This window comes from Triturus cristatus, chromosome 5_1 (genome assembly GCF_964204655.1).
Source record: "Triturus cristatus chromosome 5_1, aTriCri1.1, whole genome shotgun sequence".
NCBI lineage: Eukaryota > Metazoa > Chordata > Amphibia > Caudata > Salamandridae > Triturus > Triturus cristatus.
The window spans coordinates 858,892,767-858,911,372 of NC_140587.1; the positions used below are offsets into that span (position 1 = coordinate 858,892,767).

The 18,606-nt window shown below is 46.4% G+C and overlaps 1 protein-coding gene across 1 annotated transcript in view; it reads right to left on the minus strand.

Annotated features, from left to right (window-relative positions):
* The window catches only part of TMX3 (thioredoxin related transmembrane protein 3), a 258,760-nt gene that overhangs the window by 219,289 nt on the left and 20,865 nt on the right, over positions 1-18,606 (minus strand). Inside the window, exon 4 of the mRNA XM_085605893.1 lies at positions 1,316-1,439. Within this exon, the coding sequence (XP_085462019.1) occupies positions 1,316-1,439 (124 nt within the window). The remainder of the gene's footprint in view (positions 1-1,315; positions 1,440-18,606) is intronic.

The following is an 18,606-nucleotide window of genomic DNA, read 5'->3' on the forward strand; positions in this document are numbered from 1 at the left end:
TTACGTCCAAGTACTTGCTCCATCTATGTGACATTTACAGTACAGCATGCCATGTTGCCTTTTAAAGAATTTGCAAAAAAAATAGTGTCGCCTTTTTACTAAAAAAAGAAAGATCTGCACCTGAAATCTCTCAAAAGCACAAGTTCTGATGCTCCCTTTTAAATTGGCTGCTCTAGCCGTACGACAGCAGCACAGACATCTAAAATGTACACAAACGGAGGGGTTGAAGAGAAGTGTTGAATTTCAGCCTAGCGCATTTTTTTTTATCTAGGAAATTGCATGTGGTGAGATGTGCCAGGCTCAGATTGCAGCTCTACCAGGCACAGTTGATAAACACCTTTTGTCTTTCACAATACATTTCACGGAACAAAAAAAATTCTAGAAGAGACGTGAAACCAGAACAGGTCTGCGCAAACCACAAGTACAAGCATCAACTGTAACAGACTGCTTTACCAGGTCACTTGCATGCCACTATTCAAGAAGACAGAGCTATGGGTTTTATTGCAGTAACATACAGATCCGAGTACCAAAATATAAGTTGATCACAACTTAAAATGCAGTAACATGCCTACAACAGTACCAAAATACATCACTGTAGTTCAATACGACCTATTCGGTTTTAAAAACAAGTCCTATAATTACAAGCATTGGCCGCGCGGCTCAATGAGAACATCAAAGCGGCCAAAAACGGCCGAAAGGAGTGAAAGTAGGGGTGAGTGCAAGCAAAGGTGATAAGAAGGGCTGGGCGAGAAGGGAGGGGGAAATGCCAGCGGCAGAGGAGTCTGATTAAAGCTGATGAAAAGGGAGGGGGAGAAGGGAGGAGGGAGTGCGAGCAGCAGCTGTGCACGTGCATGCCATCGTGCACTCAAGCTTCAGGCCTGCAAAACCATGTGGGTAGCACTTTGAAAACAGGTATACTAAATGCTCTCCGAGCAGCGCATGCGCGCTGGCTCAGCGAGACCTAAAAACTGGGATTTCCTAGGGGTGGAGAGGTCAACCTTACCTGCGGTGGTACATGATGCCTCCTAATTGAGGTGCACAGGAAATCGAAGGAACCAAATTATATATTGAGTTTGCCTGGTACCCAAAATATGGAGCAATTGACCACTTATGTGTATCTTGTTCTTTTACACTGACTTTTTATGTATGGCTACGTTTCAGTAGCTAAAGAGGTGGTTTGTACATTTTCTCCCTATTTTGTTAATTATCCACCGTAAATGATTCCCTCAGTATAACCGAGTACCAATGTGTTAGAGCATAACTAATTATGCAGGTTTTTCGTAATCGATTAAATATATACTTTTTATATACTGACCAGAATGAACGGTGGCATCCATTTTTCCAACTTTCACTGGAGACCCACTACTTTTCATCTCTAAGCCAACTTCAAGCCACACTGGTTCCAATTTCTTGCAATGACCACACCAAGGTGCATAAAACTAAAAAAGGAAACATTAAAGAGTGTTAATCGTAATCAATATCCTCATGCAAAAAGTTTATTACTTGAGTAAATGTTTCTGATCATTTTTTTTGTTTTTGTTTTTTAACACCTGGGCAAAAAGGCCATCATTTCCTAATACATTTATTTTAAATGGGATTGGCTAATGGCTCCTGTGAATATCTAAAGAAAGACCATTTCAGAAAATGTCAACATGGGCATTAAACACTTGAAGTAATGCAACATAACCAAACTCAGCAGGGCTTTACATCACAGCAAATAAAATCAAAAACAAAATTGGTCACTAAAAGATCAAAAAAACATTCAAGTACATGGCTTCTCGGAGAGGAATCTTTCATATTGGGAGAGGTATCAAACTAACAACTTCATTTCAACTCATTAAACACACTATTATTAATTGCCATCCTGCAAAGCAAACACAAAGTGACGATGAACGGACCGCAAAACTTTTCAAACACTCACCCCCAGTCACAGATCTGGGTTAAATCCATCATCATTTTTTAGCTCACTTTGCCACCCAGTTCAAACCCAGCTATATCCAAATCAGTCTTGACCCTGAGCCTCATGGGAACAGTCCAGACCAAACTGCCAAGTCAGGTCTTCCCTGGACCGGAAACAAGCATCCTATGACCGGTTGGGGTGGGGGGGGGGGGGGGGGGGGGTAACACCCTTCATCAGCCAGGCTAGCTTGAATACCGTGGATAAGTGAACAAGAGACCCACGTCTGGGCATACCCTGCCATCTTAGAGCGAACAAAGCAAACACAAGGAGATGATGGCCTGAGCGCTGAAACTTTTCAGACACTAATCCCCAGGTGTAAATCCTGCAACCAACATGTAAAAACGTGATAAAGTATCCTCAGAATTCAAAAAAGTGTATTTTTTATAAAACAAGGAATCGTTTTACCTTAGAACGTCAGATTAGATCTCTGCTTTGAGAAATATTTATTAAAAAAGACAGTTTTTAATCAAGCACTGAGAAACATTCCTGCCCCACCCTGATGACAATGCTAATCGTGATCTAAGAAGCAACACATTTGTCATGTGTATAAGTGGCCTATATTCTCATTATAGGTAGTGCAATTTCAAGTGCTACATCGCAGGCTATTAAGTCAAGCACAATAGAGGTTTTTGCACAGCGCACATCCTGAACGTACAGATCTGAAGGCGCTCTGACATGAGGTCTTGCACACAGATCCCAAAATAACTAAGCAGTTGGGAGAGCGGAGAGCCGGCGAGGTAGAGTACCCGCCCAGCCACGAAAACAAATGTATAGCAAGGTGTCAAGTAATTTTCAGAGAAAGCGAGTTAGTAAGTGTGAGTGTGGTAGTCAGAGTGTGTATTTGTGTATGAGTTTGAGTGAGAGAGTGTGTGAGTGTGTGAGAGAGTGTGTGTGAGAGAGAGTGCGAGAGAGAGAGTGCGAGAGAGAGAGTGCGAGAGAGTGTGTGAGAGAGTGTGTGAGAGAGTGTGTGAGAGAGTGTGTGAGAGAGTGTGTGAGAGAGTGTGTGAGAGAGAGAGAGTGAGAGACAGTGAGTGGAAGTGAGTGAGTGTGAGTGAGAGTGAGTGAGAGTGAGTGAGAGAGTGAGTGAGTGAGAGTGAGAAAGTGAGTGAGTGAGTGAGTGTGAGTGTGTGAGTGTGTGAGAGTGAGAGTGAGTGTGTGAGAGTGAGTGTGTGAGTGTGAGAGAGAGGAGTGAGAGTGAGTGTGTGTGTGTGAGAAAGAGTGTGTGTGTGAGAGTGAGTCTGTGTGAGTAAATTAGCCCTTTCAGACTTTGTGGCAGTTCTGACATTTTCTGTCGTTTCAACATGCAACAGAGTTGCGTATAAAATGCTGCACTCCACTTGAAACTTTTAAAGTTTAAGTATAAGATTCAAGCTAACAGGTGTCTTTATAGCAGGAAACGAAAAACAGACCATGTAGGTTTAGTGAATTTTGCAAATAAAAGTTACAATAATGTACTAGAAAAATCGTTTAAAACGGATAACCAACGCCCTTTTACACCAGGAGCCAGAAAACATTACAGATATATATTCGCGTGCTCACGCTTGCACACTTATGCTCGGTAAACCCATTCTTTTAAACAGTGGAGAACCAGGGTTGCATATAAAACGACTGCTGTGATTGGTGTGCAGTAGGCACTTCACACCCCTGGGGCTCTAGCAGCACGGCGCCTGCCATCCCAGCGACAGCAACGCCAGAAAGTAAATAAAAATGTCACTCCACGTGACGTGTACCTAATGTTAAGCAGAATAGCACTAACTGTAATCAACGTATCATTTGTATCTCTAGGAAACATGTCTGTAACAGCAAACCGATTACATGCCGAGCACAGCAAAATACTTATCAGGCTGCTTACTTCCAGCTCAGCGTTCACAATGAAGGCCGGTGGCTCATGTCCGGTCAGAATAATGAACAGGACACACCAACCGTGACTAATAATCTTAGTGACAAAGCTCCTTGTTTTCCTAACTCGGCAATCTACTGGCTTCCCTGGCTTAGTTCCAGGAACAGGGGCAAAGGCGGCGGCAATACATACTCTGCTCTCAACACCCGTTAGGCTCGGAGATGGAAAGAAAATGAGCAAGCACTAACAAAGCCAAGGGATTAGAATTTTAGATGGAAGAAAGGTTTTCCAGAGAGCTGGTACTACGTGGCCAATAGGGCTGCAAGAGTACCCCACACAGAGAAAAGGCCCAGGGTAAACGGCAACTGTGTATGTGTAACTGTATATATGTAACTTGTTGGCGTTTTTAGTGTATCTTGTGGTACTTACCTGGTTATTTTGTAAAACGCTCGGACACATTTGGATAAAGGTCGCGCTATATAAAACTGCATTAAAACATTTTTTTTTACTGTGCAAGGTTCTATTTAGAGAAGGAGAAAGATTCAAAATGATAGCGAAAGGGGAGGGGGGGATCTATCTATCGCAGCGGTAAACACTTTCATCACACAGGACAGAAGCAGCTTCGGGAAATACGGAAAAACGTGTCTATCTCAAACACAGAACAAACCAAGGACGTCATCAGTTTGGCAAACACACGGACCAGCTGTGACAGGTATGCACACACAGCAACTCAAGCTTTTCTGCAAAAGGAAATACACAGCAAGGGAAGCAGCAGTGCGAACTTCAAATCACACTCTGAAAAGGAAAGTGTTCACACGCAGAAACAGCAATTTCATGGCAGAAATCAGACTTTATTATTACTTGGATGTGTAAGGCGCAGTCTGCAACACACAAGGCGTAGCCTGGCACTAAATATTCAATCCTGCCCACGGAACACCCACCACACCTAATAAAAGCAGGTCAGGTAAAATCAGTAACTACAATCAGTTTTAGCGCCATTCGCCTAGCAACTTGATCCAGCCACATTTGGAGCACGTTCAGTTCTCATACCAAAAAACATCATGTTGGCAAGTTTTGACCAAACCGACTCCTCCAAAAACTGTACCTTCAAACCTTCAGCGCCTCATTGTATTACATTACCGATGTATACTATGTAATTCTTTGCAACAGTCATGAACATTGGCATGGGTTTCAAAAACATTTTTCATCTTTAAAAAGGGGATCATGTCAAAGTCTCTCCTACTAGACAGCTTTTAGTCTTCCGCTTCTTAACTGTATCTTGGGGACCATTCCAAACACTTTGCCTAAAACACGCTTACTGTTTTATTGTTTGCCACTGGTTGATTTCTTCTGGACTTACTCTTTTTGCATTTTGTTCAGTTCACTGGAGCATTCCTCTTACTTCCCTTTTGATTGGATGTCTGTCTTTTATCCCTCAACTGTTTCCATTGAAGGAACCAATATTTTTCTAATTTCTTTCAGCACTCAATGAGGGTGCATGTGTTTTCATGCGCTCTCCCTCATGTGATGCTAATCCTTCAAACATCACCCCGATATGTGCTCCATGTTACTAACTATGCCCACGTGCTCCCTCCCTCATGTGCAGCATATCCTGTTGAAAAAACGTGTGATATTTGTTGCTTCCTCCACCCGGCCAGATATTCACCTTTTCAATTATTCCCCCGCTAGAGAGGGGACTCACGGTACCAGATTATGAATTGTATCACTTTTTAAATAATAATAATAATAATAATAATAATCATCATCATTATTCGGCATTTGTCACAGCCATAAAAGAGACAACATTAAAAAGTAATAAAACATCTGTTAGCAGCATTTCGCCTAAATGTGCAAAATTTGCAAATTAACCTTGTAAACATGAATCCCATCCCTCCATTGAGTGAGGATACAAATACAGTAGAGGTACAAAAACCTATCATGATCATTAACAAAAAAGAGGGACCACGGTTAAAAATCAACAAATTAATTTGTGCCAGCTTATCACAAAGTATGCAAAATCGCCAATCACCCTACATTTTTCAATCACCTCTAGAATTTCTTGACTTTAGTGCAGCTCTTAAAAAGTTAACACTAGGGGGGCGTGGCCTGGCTGCGAAGCGGAATAGCTGCCTGAAACCGCAGCTCCGCTGATCAAGCGAATTAATCCGGCGTTTATCCTCTAAATCTGGTGCCTGGACTCGGACCTCCTGTCCCCCCTGAGACACACTGTGTGGGGGCTCTGCCTGGAGGAATTCCCGCTCCGGTGGTTGATGTGGCGGCTGTGAACGGCTTGGCTAGAAGCGGGCGGCTGGACGGCCTGGTGCGATCCCTGAAGCCGGGGATTGGCGTGAAGCTGTGCCCGAAGGTATCCTGTGCTGCGTGGCGGCGAGCGGCTGGTCGGCCCGGACCTGAGATCCTGACCTGCCCCAGGCGCTACCCCCGTGGGCGGGGCCGTATTCCGGAGGCGGAGGGCCCTGCGCCGAGGTTCGTTGCTGGCCGGAGGAGCGGGGGGAGACTTTTCGGCGCCCCCGCGATCCGAGGGCCCGGTGATTATCTGGACACCCAGGAGTGAGTGCCTGCGCCAGCGCCTGGAGAACGTTGCAGGGCCGAGTGGGCTGAGGCTGCTGTCCGGACATTCAGGTAGGAGGGGGCGCCCGCGGTCCCCTTTGAACATCGGACTCCAGCTCGGGTCTCGTGCACGGATCGGAGGGCGGCCATTATCGTCGGATCCGAGGCGCTGAGGCTGACTGCACGAAAGAGCCCCACTTAGGCGGGCGGTGTATCTGGGCGGGCTGGGGCGGCTGTCGCTGTGTTGTGCCGGGGACGCGGAGATCCGGCCCCTTGATGACCAGTGGGTCCGCCCGGTGAGGAGAGAGACACTAGGTGCTGGCGCTTGGGAGGTGCGGCGCGCGCCACCGGACCTGGCGGAGAACCGGACTGGGGCCTGAAGCATTGCTGTGACCGAACTGGGATACCACGTAGCCCCATGCCGCGAGATACCAGCGAGGCTGGTGCGTAGGCGGTGGCTTGAGGTTGGGGTATTGCGCTGCAGTTGTCCCGTGTGGGCAGATTGCTAAACGGCGATCGCACCCCCGCGCAGAAGAAGGTGTGTCCCCCGGTCTGCTGGCAGTGGCTGCTCGCTTGACTGACTACCGCACGGGCCCGGTAAAGAGTGGCTGGGGACGAGAGAGGTGTCTGTGACGCGGCGGCTCCGATAGACCGATTGCGCTGGTCGGCGGCCATGGGCAAGCCGGACACCCGACAGCCGAAGATCACGTTCGACAAATCCAAACAGAAAGCGCCGGACCACGAACCTCGAGACGCCGAAGCTGAAAAGGTCGACCGCAGTGGCTCTCAAGATGCGGACATTAAATCAATGTTCCAGGAGTTAAAAGCGAGTCTGCAGGGTATTGACACTAAAATGGACGCGCTGGCGGAACGTATGGATGGCATCACAACGCAAATAGACAAGCAAGAAGGCAGGGTAGAAGCGTTAGAAACATGCGTTGCCGACACAGAAGAGAGTCAGACTGACCTCGTTAATAAACTGAGGGGCATGGATAGAATATTGGCGCTCATACAGCAAAAGAATGAGGATTTGGAGGCGCGCTCGAGGCGCAATAACGTCCGCATCACGGGGGTGGCGGAAACAACGGATATTGCCAACATGGAACAATATGTCGAGCAGATGATGAAAGACTTGTTTGGATCTGGCCTCTCGTCGATGTTCCTTGTTGAACGGGCACACAGAACACTGGGACCGAAGCCTAAACCGGGAGCCCCATCTCGACCCATTATTGCACGCGTTTTGAATTACAGGGACCGAGACACAATACTGCGCATGGCAAGAGACCTGAAAGACGTGCAATATAAAGGCAACAACATCGCCATTTACCCGGATTATACTATGCAAGTACAGGCCGCCCGCAGGGAATTCATGCCGGCGAAAAAAATCTTCCAGCAAACGGGCACGAAATACTCGCTCATTTACCCTGCGAAGCTCAGGGTACAGGGCCCGGGGAATCCATCCTTTTTCGTGGATGCTAAAGCGGCCCTGCAGTATGCGAAGCAACTGGCAAGGGACCAAAAGAACCAAACACTTGCAGAGGGTCCGACTTCGCAGGACAGGCTAAGCGACGTGGAGTGAAGGACGAAATCAGGTCTCTGACATACTGCTGCGACCTTGCCGTCCTGGCTGGCTCGGTTCCTGTTGTCTGCTGGGTACCTCGGAGGCCACCTTGCCATGTTGGGGGAGCTGTGTATTTGTCTGTGGACTTGGGGAAGGGGGTCCTCGAGCCGGCACGCTGGGCCAGAGCTCGATCGCCTTGTCACAAGTACAGGGTCAGTAGGTAGCCACCCTGCGCACCTCAGGGGATGTTTCCCACTCACTGGTTGCTACCAATGACTTTAGTTACGGTTTCAAGGGTAGGGGGGTGACCTGGGGGTATTTAGCACAACCTGATTGGGGGGTTGGAGCGGGTGGGGACGCTGCTATTGTAAGTTTGGGGGGATGTTTTTGTTGTTAGTTTGTTTTGTAGCGTAGGGTCCGAGGAAACGAACAGATGGGATGGACTCACTACTGTAATGTATTCACTGCCTTGTGATCCGCTGCCTTGCTCGCTGAGCTGTGTACACTCCTGTGTTGGGTGGCCGGGCGGGTTGATCGGTTCTGAAACGCACTTTGGTTGGGGGTGTGAGTGTGGAGCGCTGAATGGAAATGGTCTGCTGTTAGAACATTGTTTTTTTGCGCCTCCATTGCCGTGCAGAACATAAAGTGCCTTACTTGGAATGTGCGTGGCATGAATGACGGCCGTAAGGCCCGGTTGGTGCAAGCCTACTTATTACGGAAGGACATTGACATCTGCCTCCTGCAGGAGACCCACTTGACCTCCAATGCTGCGCAGCTGCTCAGGCGTAATAGATGGGGAGTGATAGCCCACGCTTCGTATTCGAAGTACTCTAGAGGTGTGGCGATACTTATTAGGAAAGGTCTTCATTGGACCACGCACGAGGAACTCAGGGACACTGAGGGCAGATACATACTACTGGTGGGGTCGCTGTGTGGCGTGCGACTGGTGCTGGTGAATGTGTACGGGCCGAATGATGATAACCCAGACTTCTATTGGAATTTGTGGCATAAGGTGCAGACTCGTGGCCCGGCGACCTTACTGTGGGGGGGGGGGGGACTTCAATGTTGTTTTATCAGGCACTATGGATAGACAGGGCGTAGCCAGGGAGCATCATCCTAGAGCGTCGGAGGCGCTGGGTTGTATTGTACGAGATGAGGAGCTGGTGGACTCCTGGAGGCTACTGCACCCCGGGGACCGCGTGGGGACATGCATAACCATGCATAGAGCTGCCTGGTCCAGGCTGGACTTCTGGCTGCTATCTAGAGATTTACACACCTCAGTACTAGAGGTGGAGCACCTGCCGCGGTCACTGTCCGACCATGCCCCGGTATGCCTGACCATGTCCACCCCCTTGCCATATATTCAACCGTTTAGCTGGCGGTTTCCCTCCCGGGCGCTGCGAGACCAGGTATTTCAACAGGAACTCCGCGTAAAGCTGGAGGAGTACTTCGAGATTAATGAGGGCACGGTAAAATCACCGGGCACGCTGTGGGAGGCATGTAAGGTAGTGACGAGAGGGCACTGCATGTCGCTAAAAACAGGTGTCCTACGATCCATCAGTAACACATTGCACACGTTAGAAACTGAGCTTGCGCAACTTGAGACTGCATTGCTTACTGCGCCGTCGGATAGTGTCCGTGCTGCGTTTCGTTCGAAGCTTAATAAGTATCAGGAGGAGGCGAACAGAGAAGTCGCTTTTTTGTCTAAAGACTGTCAGGCCAGACGGTATGGTGAAGGTGATCGTTCCGGCTGCACGCTAGCGAACTTGCTGCGAGCGCCGCGGGGATCGGACCATATCCTGGCACTGCAGAGCGCAGGGGGCAGAATTGTGAGGGAGCCGCCGGATATACTTGCCGCTATGACGGACTACTATAGGGATTTATACACCTCGAGGGTATCGCCGGACGATGAGGCGCTCTCCGACTACCTTGATACCATAGCTTTGGCATGGTTCAATGATAGTGCCAGACAGTATATGGATTTACCGTTTGGGCCGGACGACATACGGGCGATTATAGCCAGTTTGCCGCCTTGCAAGGCACCGGGCCCTGACGGGCTGACGGCAGCCTTCTATAATGAATATGCAGACGTCCTGGTTCCGAGACTACACAAGACATATGAGGAGGCGATGGAAACAGGCATCCTCCCCCAGTCAATGCGTGAAGCGTTGATTATCACGCTACTAAAACCTGGAAAAGACCCTATAAGCCCGGACTCCTATCGTCCACTTTCCCTTATAAACCTTGATGCCAAAATCTACGCGAAATTGCTCTCAGATCGCTTAAAATTCATGATGCCGCAGATAGCGCTCACTGATCAGTCGGGTTTCGTAATGGGGAGGTCCACCTCACATAACCTACGGGTGTTGTTTGGGCTCCTGCACTATCTAGATCCCAAGGTGCAGGCCGCGGCGGCGTTACTGGATGCGACCAAGGCCTTCGACTCTCTTGAGTGGAAGTTCTTGAGGACGCTGTTTACCCGAATGGGGTTCAGCCTGCCATTTGCCAGGCGCATTGGCATACTTTATAATGACCCGACGGCCAGGGTGCGTGTGAATGGTCAGACGTCTGCACCTATCCCCATAACTAGAGGAACTCGGCAGGGATGCCCTCTCTCGCCGCTACTCTTTGCTATCGCTACGGAGCCACTGGCGGCTCGCATGAGAACACCATACCCAGCGTAGCATCGGATTTACATCGCGCGGTCTACTTATATCGATGTATGCTCACGAAATTGGTCAAAGTCGGTGATGTTGCCATTGACGGATGGCACGGCCGAGTGTCACACTGAATATCCGATCACACACGAGGTTAAGTATCTGGGTATACAGATGAGCCGCTCAGTCCAGGACATATGGCTGTCAAATTATGGAGTAACCATGGAGTGGCTGGAGAGCAAAGTGAAGAGATGGAAAACACTGCCGCTCTCTTTGTTAGGCCGCATTGCTATCGCCAAAATGGTCGTAGTGCCTAAGTTCCTATACCTATTCGTCAATATCCCTTTGCCACTAACAAAGGCGTTCTTTCGCCGGCTGCGCTCGGCCATGATCGAACTAGTTTGGGCGGGCAAGCAACCTAGAGTCGCATGGAACCTCCTTACACTCCCCTTCCGGCAGGGGGGCCTAGCTGCCCCGGACTTTGAGCTGTATGCCTACAGCGCGCAGGCACAATACTTGCATTATTGGCATCACCCAATCCCTTACCAGCCACATGTGGCGATAGAAACGGACGTAGCGGCACCCTGCCCACTACGGACAGCGGTGTATCAGAGATATAAACGATCTCGGGAAGACATTGACACCGTGGAGATGGTGCGATGGGCTTGGTCGAGCATTGCGAGACGTGCGGGAGTGTCAGTCTTATATGCCCCGAGCATGCCATTGGATGGCAACCCCCTGCTAAGTCCGCTGACGGACGTGGCGGTGGTGCGACGGGCCCATGCTTGCGGCCTGAAGCTGGCGGGGGACTTGTATCCGGACGACACTTTCCTAGACGTGCAGAATTTGGCTGCAACATCCGAACCGTCTGCATCGGAATTGCTACTGTACTATCAGATACCCTATGTTCCCAGAGGCCCCGCCGACGCTGGCGGCCTTGGAAGCTATCCTATCGAACTCTTCCCCGCGTAAACTAATTACACGCATCTGTAGGGTTACACAAAATACAACACCCGTCGCGCACGTAGACTCCAGAGCACTGTGGGAGGATGACGCAGGCATACAAATCACAGAGAAGCAATGGGAATTTTGTTGCCCCCAGCTTGAGCAACTGTCACCTAATTATAGACTACGGCCGATTCACTTCAACTATTTGCACAGGATGTACCGTACGCCCGTGCAACTTTTTAAAATGGGACTACAAGGTGACGCGCAGTGCTGGAGGTGTGGCGACAGGGATGCTACGTTCTATCACCTTGCGTGGACCTGCGCAGCCGTACATAGATTCAGGGAAGCAGTCTTTTCTGGCTTGAGGGAGATAGTGGGCATGGGTATTGCTCCGGATCCACTGGTGGCCCTCCTGGGATTTGTCAAAAATATACCCAGGGCGTCGCGACGACTTGTGGCCCTCCTTCTGTTGCTTGCCAAGCGTCAATTGGCGATACACTGGAAGAAGAGGGCCCCGCCTACAGCCTCGGGCTGGGTGAAATCGGCAGTATACTGTAGGGAGCAACTCACCGCTTACTGGGACCAGATGCCGCAGCGTACGCGACCAGTAGACATATGGCAACCACTGGTGGACTGGCTGGCAGGGGCGGGAGGGACGGGAAGTGACTGAGGAAGTGCGCGGGTTGACTGGTGCGGCAGTGCCTCTGTGTTGGTGATTTGTGTCCGGGGGCGTGCGAGAGAGGGGGATGCTGTATTCGCCGCGGAGGCTCTAGTGGCTAAGCTACGCTATACCGAGACGCGACACACGGACACAGGGCGGTGAAGGTAGAGATATTGGTCATTTCAGTATGTTGTTATTCCTCGACTATTGTTTATGAATGTTGTTGTTGCAAAAAACGTAACCCACTGCTTTGGACACTCTGCTACAATGTGCGACATAGATCAGCTCGAGCGGTTCGCCGCGTTCTACTCAAGCTGCCTGCCTCCGGGTTGTTGGCTGAATAGCAGTGTACATTCTGAAGAATTTATAAAGGTTTTTAAAAAAAAAAAAAAAGAAAAAAAACCCTAAGTTATCTCGTAACATCTAAACAAAAAACACTAAAAAGCGTGCGAGCATTAGGCAGGAGCTGCAGATACAGTAAAGCTACACAGGCATACCTAAATCTCATTTCTTTCAAAAGCAATTTAAGAAACAGTCGCCTTGGCTACATCAAATATTTACAAAGAAAAAACAAATGTAGGGTATCCTGTGGAGACCTATTGTCGCAGCCACAGGGATCTCTGTCTTCTACATGCGCGACAAAGCCTGGGGGTGATGCCAGTAAATGACGAAACAAGTACAGTCTAAAACGAGTAATTACAAATCTAAAATGAGCATTTGTTAAAAATTGATAAATAGGACTCCATGACCAGCACCGATTTCACTAAGACATGCCCTAATACCATGGGTTTCCTGAGTTCCTTTTCCTCCCTTGAGACCATGGCATGTTTAAAAAAGAATTCTTTCACAATGTGCTTATCCTGTAGTTTCACTGTATAATATCACACGAAGAGATCTGCTCTGCCTAGAGCCATAACAGTATCCTTGACATATCTTAGCCTTGGGATTTTTAATCCGTGGTCAAGTGAAAAACAGTCCTCAATCACTAGTCGATTAAAACCCGCCTCCTGTCTAGTCCAGATCTTGCCCCAACATAACAGCGGTTTAACAGCCACCAAATCCAGTATATACTTCATTCCTAGTTCTTAATGTACTGAATATGAAGCAGTACCCTGGGGCACTTTCAAAATTCTTCTAAAGTATTTATTTTCTGTGGTTTGAAATTTGTTGGCCACTGGATAACCCCAGACCTCACTTCCATATAGAGTTTTAGAAATGCAGAAAACAATTGTACAACTTTAAAATTAACCCCGGTGACCAGGTGCCTAGTCTGTGGGCATAATTTGCGACTGCACCCATTGATTTTTTCATATCAAGTGTCTTTCCCTCCTGCAAATGTTTAAAATGGAGTTTTGTCTCAAATAAAATGCCTAAATAAGAAAAGGCCGGAACCTTCACTAAACTATGAGAACCTACTGTATAAGTATTGTGTCTAATGGCCTAAACACTTTAAAATCTCCTGTTGTCTCAAGCTAAAATGCACATGATTAAAAACAGTAATGTCCAACTGTGACCACCTCAGACGCCTCCCAAGTGGGCCCACATTTACCCTACAAGGCACTGTCTGGTTTCCCGACACTCAAGTACCAAATTCAAAGGATTGTGATCACTAAAAGGACTGTGCTGGATATTAAAAGAGAATATGAACCGCTTCAAGGGAAAAAAAAAACAACAAAAATAATTGTTACAGAGCCCCTGCCTTTATAAGTCGGCCTCAAAGAGGAATCGAGTAAATCTCACCCCAATCTAGAATATATATTAGACCATGAATATCTAAAAGAGTATTCAGTTCCTGTACTTCTAGAGAGTGCTCCATAAGCAATCTGTCCCTAATCGTACATGTGGACCAATCTCGCGTATTCAGTGCTAAGTCTGTACATAGATCGCAATTAAAATCACCCACTAAAATTAAATGCCTCTGCGGAAAACCTTCACCCTGCTACAACTCAAGGCGACCAAATTGTTATACTTAGCAGGAAGGCTGCAATGGCCAGCTAGATGGTTTGCTGGGACCTGCATAGCCAAGCTGAGGGTGATCGATGAGGAGCATAGACTAGGTTACACAAGAGGATGGCTGCCCTGACCTGGATAGTTTGTCGAGCTTGCCCATTGGTTGGGAAAACATTATTAGCTGTAAATTTGAGGAGAAGGAATGGGCAAAGACCCTGGAACACACCTACGCTATATAAAGAAATAAAGCTATAAATTTACACAGTTCAACTACCTACATACCACTTACCTGACAGAATAGTGTGCTCCACACTACTAACTTGAGCTGCCCAGGTGTGCCATGGTTGATGTGGACTTTACGCACATAGCTTAGAGCTGTCCAGTAATCACATGTTTCTGGATGCAAATCATAGCAGAACTAGACTGAACACTGGACAGGCAGGCGCTCCATACTGTGAGAATTGCCTCCTGGGATTTTTAAAAGACAAGCATCCAGAAAAGCTGCAAACAGATTCCTAGACTTGGCTCTAAGCATATCTCACAGGGACATTGCATGGCATTGGTATTCACCAGATAGCTCCCCGCATAGTCAGCAGAAAGAGGATGTGGAAAATGGAACGGACAGTGCCTCAAGGAATACAAAAGGTATATGTAAGAAAACCTTGGTACAACAATGGATGGCAGTTATGGCTAGTTTCACAGAGGCACACTGACTATAGTAGCTGACCAAATGTGGCCGGACCCATATCACTACCTAAGCTCCCAGAGAATACATGTCAGAGGGATCAAACTACCCTTACCCATCAACACACACCTCTGTTTTTAGCCTTACACACACCCACACTGACATCTCAATTTTTTCACAACATACACAACTGTGTATGAGATGATAGAGTTGCCTTACCTTCAATTCTGTTTTTATTTGTTTTGTTCAGCTACGGTTGGCAGTGATGACTGTATGACTCAGCTATTGCTAGCTAACAAATGCTTTGTATTAGATATGCAACTGTGTAAACGAATGCACCGCCTGAATGCAATATGTTGATGTCTTACAGTTAAAAACAAAACAAATAACATTGTCAGGCTGTGCAAACCAGAAGACCAGAACTTGCATTGAGGAGTGTTTTTGTATGTGTGAATGGTTCTATGCTGTGATGAGCATTCAATGTAAGAAAAGGAGCACATGATTCTTTGAGAAAGAGTATAAAATGAGAACCTCAAATCTCCATTAATATTAACTTTACTCTCAGAACAAGTTTAGACATGTCCTTAATAAATGTATTGGGATATTGGGTTTTTGTAAAGTTGGTTAAGTTGAGAAGTAGTTAAAAGATAAAGTCAGGAATAAAACAATTTAGAATTAATCTGGATAACATTCATTGCTTTTCTATCACATATTGTATTTGTTATTGCTAATATGTGCAAGGCCAACTAAAATGCAATTTTATCTGGGAAAATCTGTTTATACATACACGGTAAAGATTCTTTTTGAATTTTCCCAGCAATGGCTTTCCACTTAGAGCAAGCGTTACTAAATAGGTGTAAACGCGATATGATTTGCTTTCACAATATAAATATGATAAAATACCCTTACATTTAACTAAGAGGTATTATTATCCTCTAATATAGTTAATGGATTGTTAGTAAATCTTCCATAATAATATAACTAGACCTCAGTTTAGGTAACAGGCGCAAGGAACCCCGGAGGATTTCAATGATCACAGTACTGCCAGTAATATTCATGCAGGGAGTCACATTCCAATTGGTAAATTATTTGTATAAACTCGAGAAATAAAATCGTCGCCTTAACTTTTTGTAATGCATTGTTTGAGTTCATACTTCATAATTTTTTTTATATTCACTATTTAATCACCTTTTGCACTACACATACCAGAATCCTGCAGGAGTAGAGAGCAGGAAATGATGTAATCTGAATTGGTACTTAACAGCTGTTCCAAATTATGTTGAATATACCCATGACCAAGGTCTTAGTAAGAACGAAACGCGTAGGGAATTGGTTGGTCTCTGAAAGATGATTGTTTGATATTACAGAGTAATGGACGGACTCAGACTCTCTCTCTCTCGGTCTCTCTCTCGGTCTCAGGTTTCGGCTTTCCCAGTACTCTTAAATTTTATAGTGACATCGTAGAGCTAAATGCATATTTCTTAATATTGCCAAAGTCATGACCAGTTTGCATAACTGCCAAGTGTGATCACGGACAGCGTGGTCCCGTGCACAGGTTCAACAGTTATACAAACTGTTAGAGGTATAGTCATTTTTCCTTCTCCTGTGGGAGCTGTGCCAGTGAATTTTGGCAGTGGTGAGAGAAACTTTGCAAACTGGGGATGACTTTGGCAGTATTAAGAATCATGCACTTAATGTTAAGACACGCTATGATTTCACTATGGAAGTTAAGAGGACTGCGAGGATTATGCCATTGGTGTGATTGGTCATCTTTCAATATATGCACTGTTCAACTTGGACAAATGACCTGAAGAATGAATTGAACTATTCTGAGACGACATGAAAACATGGTGTACAGCACTAGTACTTACCATTTGGGTTTGTTTGAATTACACACAGACATGGCCACCATGTATTGTGGATTTCATTCTGAACAGCGGCAGTCATCTCACCATTATTCATCCAATGAAAAGGGACCGTCTAATTTAAAACTAGGCTGCATGGTCATGACTTGTTTTATGGCGAGTATTGAGAAAGGCAAAAGTCGAAACATGTTTACTTGCACTAAAATGAAAAAATCTTTTCCAGAGTGTCCTGTGCCTATCCTCAAGGATATTTTAAATGGAGATATCGTGGGTCCCCCCCCATGCAACAGAGGCACCCGCTCTGTGTGCGGCGAGTTACAGGTGGACCTTTTCAAACCTATATATAATAATTTTGTCCCCAAACAGGAGCGTGTTGGTTTATGAAATTACACAGTTTTATATACAATACACCTTCACATTTGAATAGTAGCCTTAACTCAATCAAATAAATGTGTGTTTATAAAAAAGAAAAATTATTTTGGTATTAAATTTCACCTTTTCACTTTTAATAAACATGTTGGGGTTCAAACTATCTCAATCAAGTACTCACATGCCCTGACTGCTCCCAGTAAACCAGGGATTTCCACTGTTAAGACACAGCACTGGATCAAGGGTGGCAATGGGAAACATTATGTCCTGGCTGCCCAAATATGCCTAAAATATCCATCAATATGCTAGGCAGCATTTTATTTGCACTGCCTACACTATACTGCCAGAAAAGTCTCCAAAATGCCATAAATTACAACAAATTTGCCTTGGGTGACCCCAAGAACACCATCAATTTTGCAAATATGCCAAGGTAGCTACTTAGTCCAGTGAGGATGCCATTTTACCATGGTAGCCACCAAACGGTCAGGAAAATGCCACAGAAGGGGCCAAATTGTGGAAAATGCCAACATGTCATTGCCAACATTTTGTCCTGTTCTGCTATGGCTTGCCCCAAAATGCCCAAAAATATCACCAATATTCCATGTGTCGGCCCTAAAAAACTAAGAAATATCATAAATACATCAGAAGCCAGCCAGGAGTACCCTCGCTCACACATATAAATATATAAACAGATATGCACAAAGTAGACACATACACACAAAGACACCCAACATTTCGCCCTCAGCCGCCTACCAGAGTACCGTTCCAGCTCCTTTTTGGATGCCAGTGCTCCATGGATATTCCAGGCAGGCACAAATCTCACTCTCAGCTAAAGTTCACAATTTTAGCACCATTTAGTTGGCTTTAGCACAGCACTGGATCAGGAAGGGGAGCACTGGGGCCTGAGCAGGTCATACAGCATCTGACCCTGTGGAAAACGTGTAATATTTTACTTGGCATAAGCTGCAGCCATTTTGGCTGTGGTGTCCATTTAAGTTTTCTTCGTAATTCTCTTGTCTTTTCACTCTGCCTGTGCTATCTATTTTAGTTGACTTCCTGACTCAGCTAAAAGCAATGTACGTGCTGAGAGTTTGTAGCTGCCAGTACACCTGTTAACTGTCAATCAAGTATTGCTGCCATAAGCACTCCTGTTCCCCCTCCCACTTTGCTAACCAAGTGGTTATTCATCTGCCCTGGTTTGCTGAAAACTATTTCAAAAACGTGTCCTTCCTATTTCTGTTCACATGCTTACACTGCAGAAAACCTGTATAAAAGCTCTGTGTTCCGTGACTTCAGTGTACTACCTCAGGCAGCACTTGAGAGTGCTGTGTGGACATGGTCCCACTCATGAGTGATTAATAAATTTGCTATTTATTCCCAACTCCAGTGCTGATCTCAACTTTGTTGGTTTTCGAACCAGTGGACAAAAGGGTGACCCTGCACCAGTGTACCCCTAAAAAGGTATATTTCCACAGTTGGCGCCTGCCGTGGGACCCCATCGGAGACGCGGCCACCCGAAGGAGTGGTCTTGACGGAGGATTG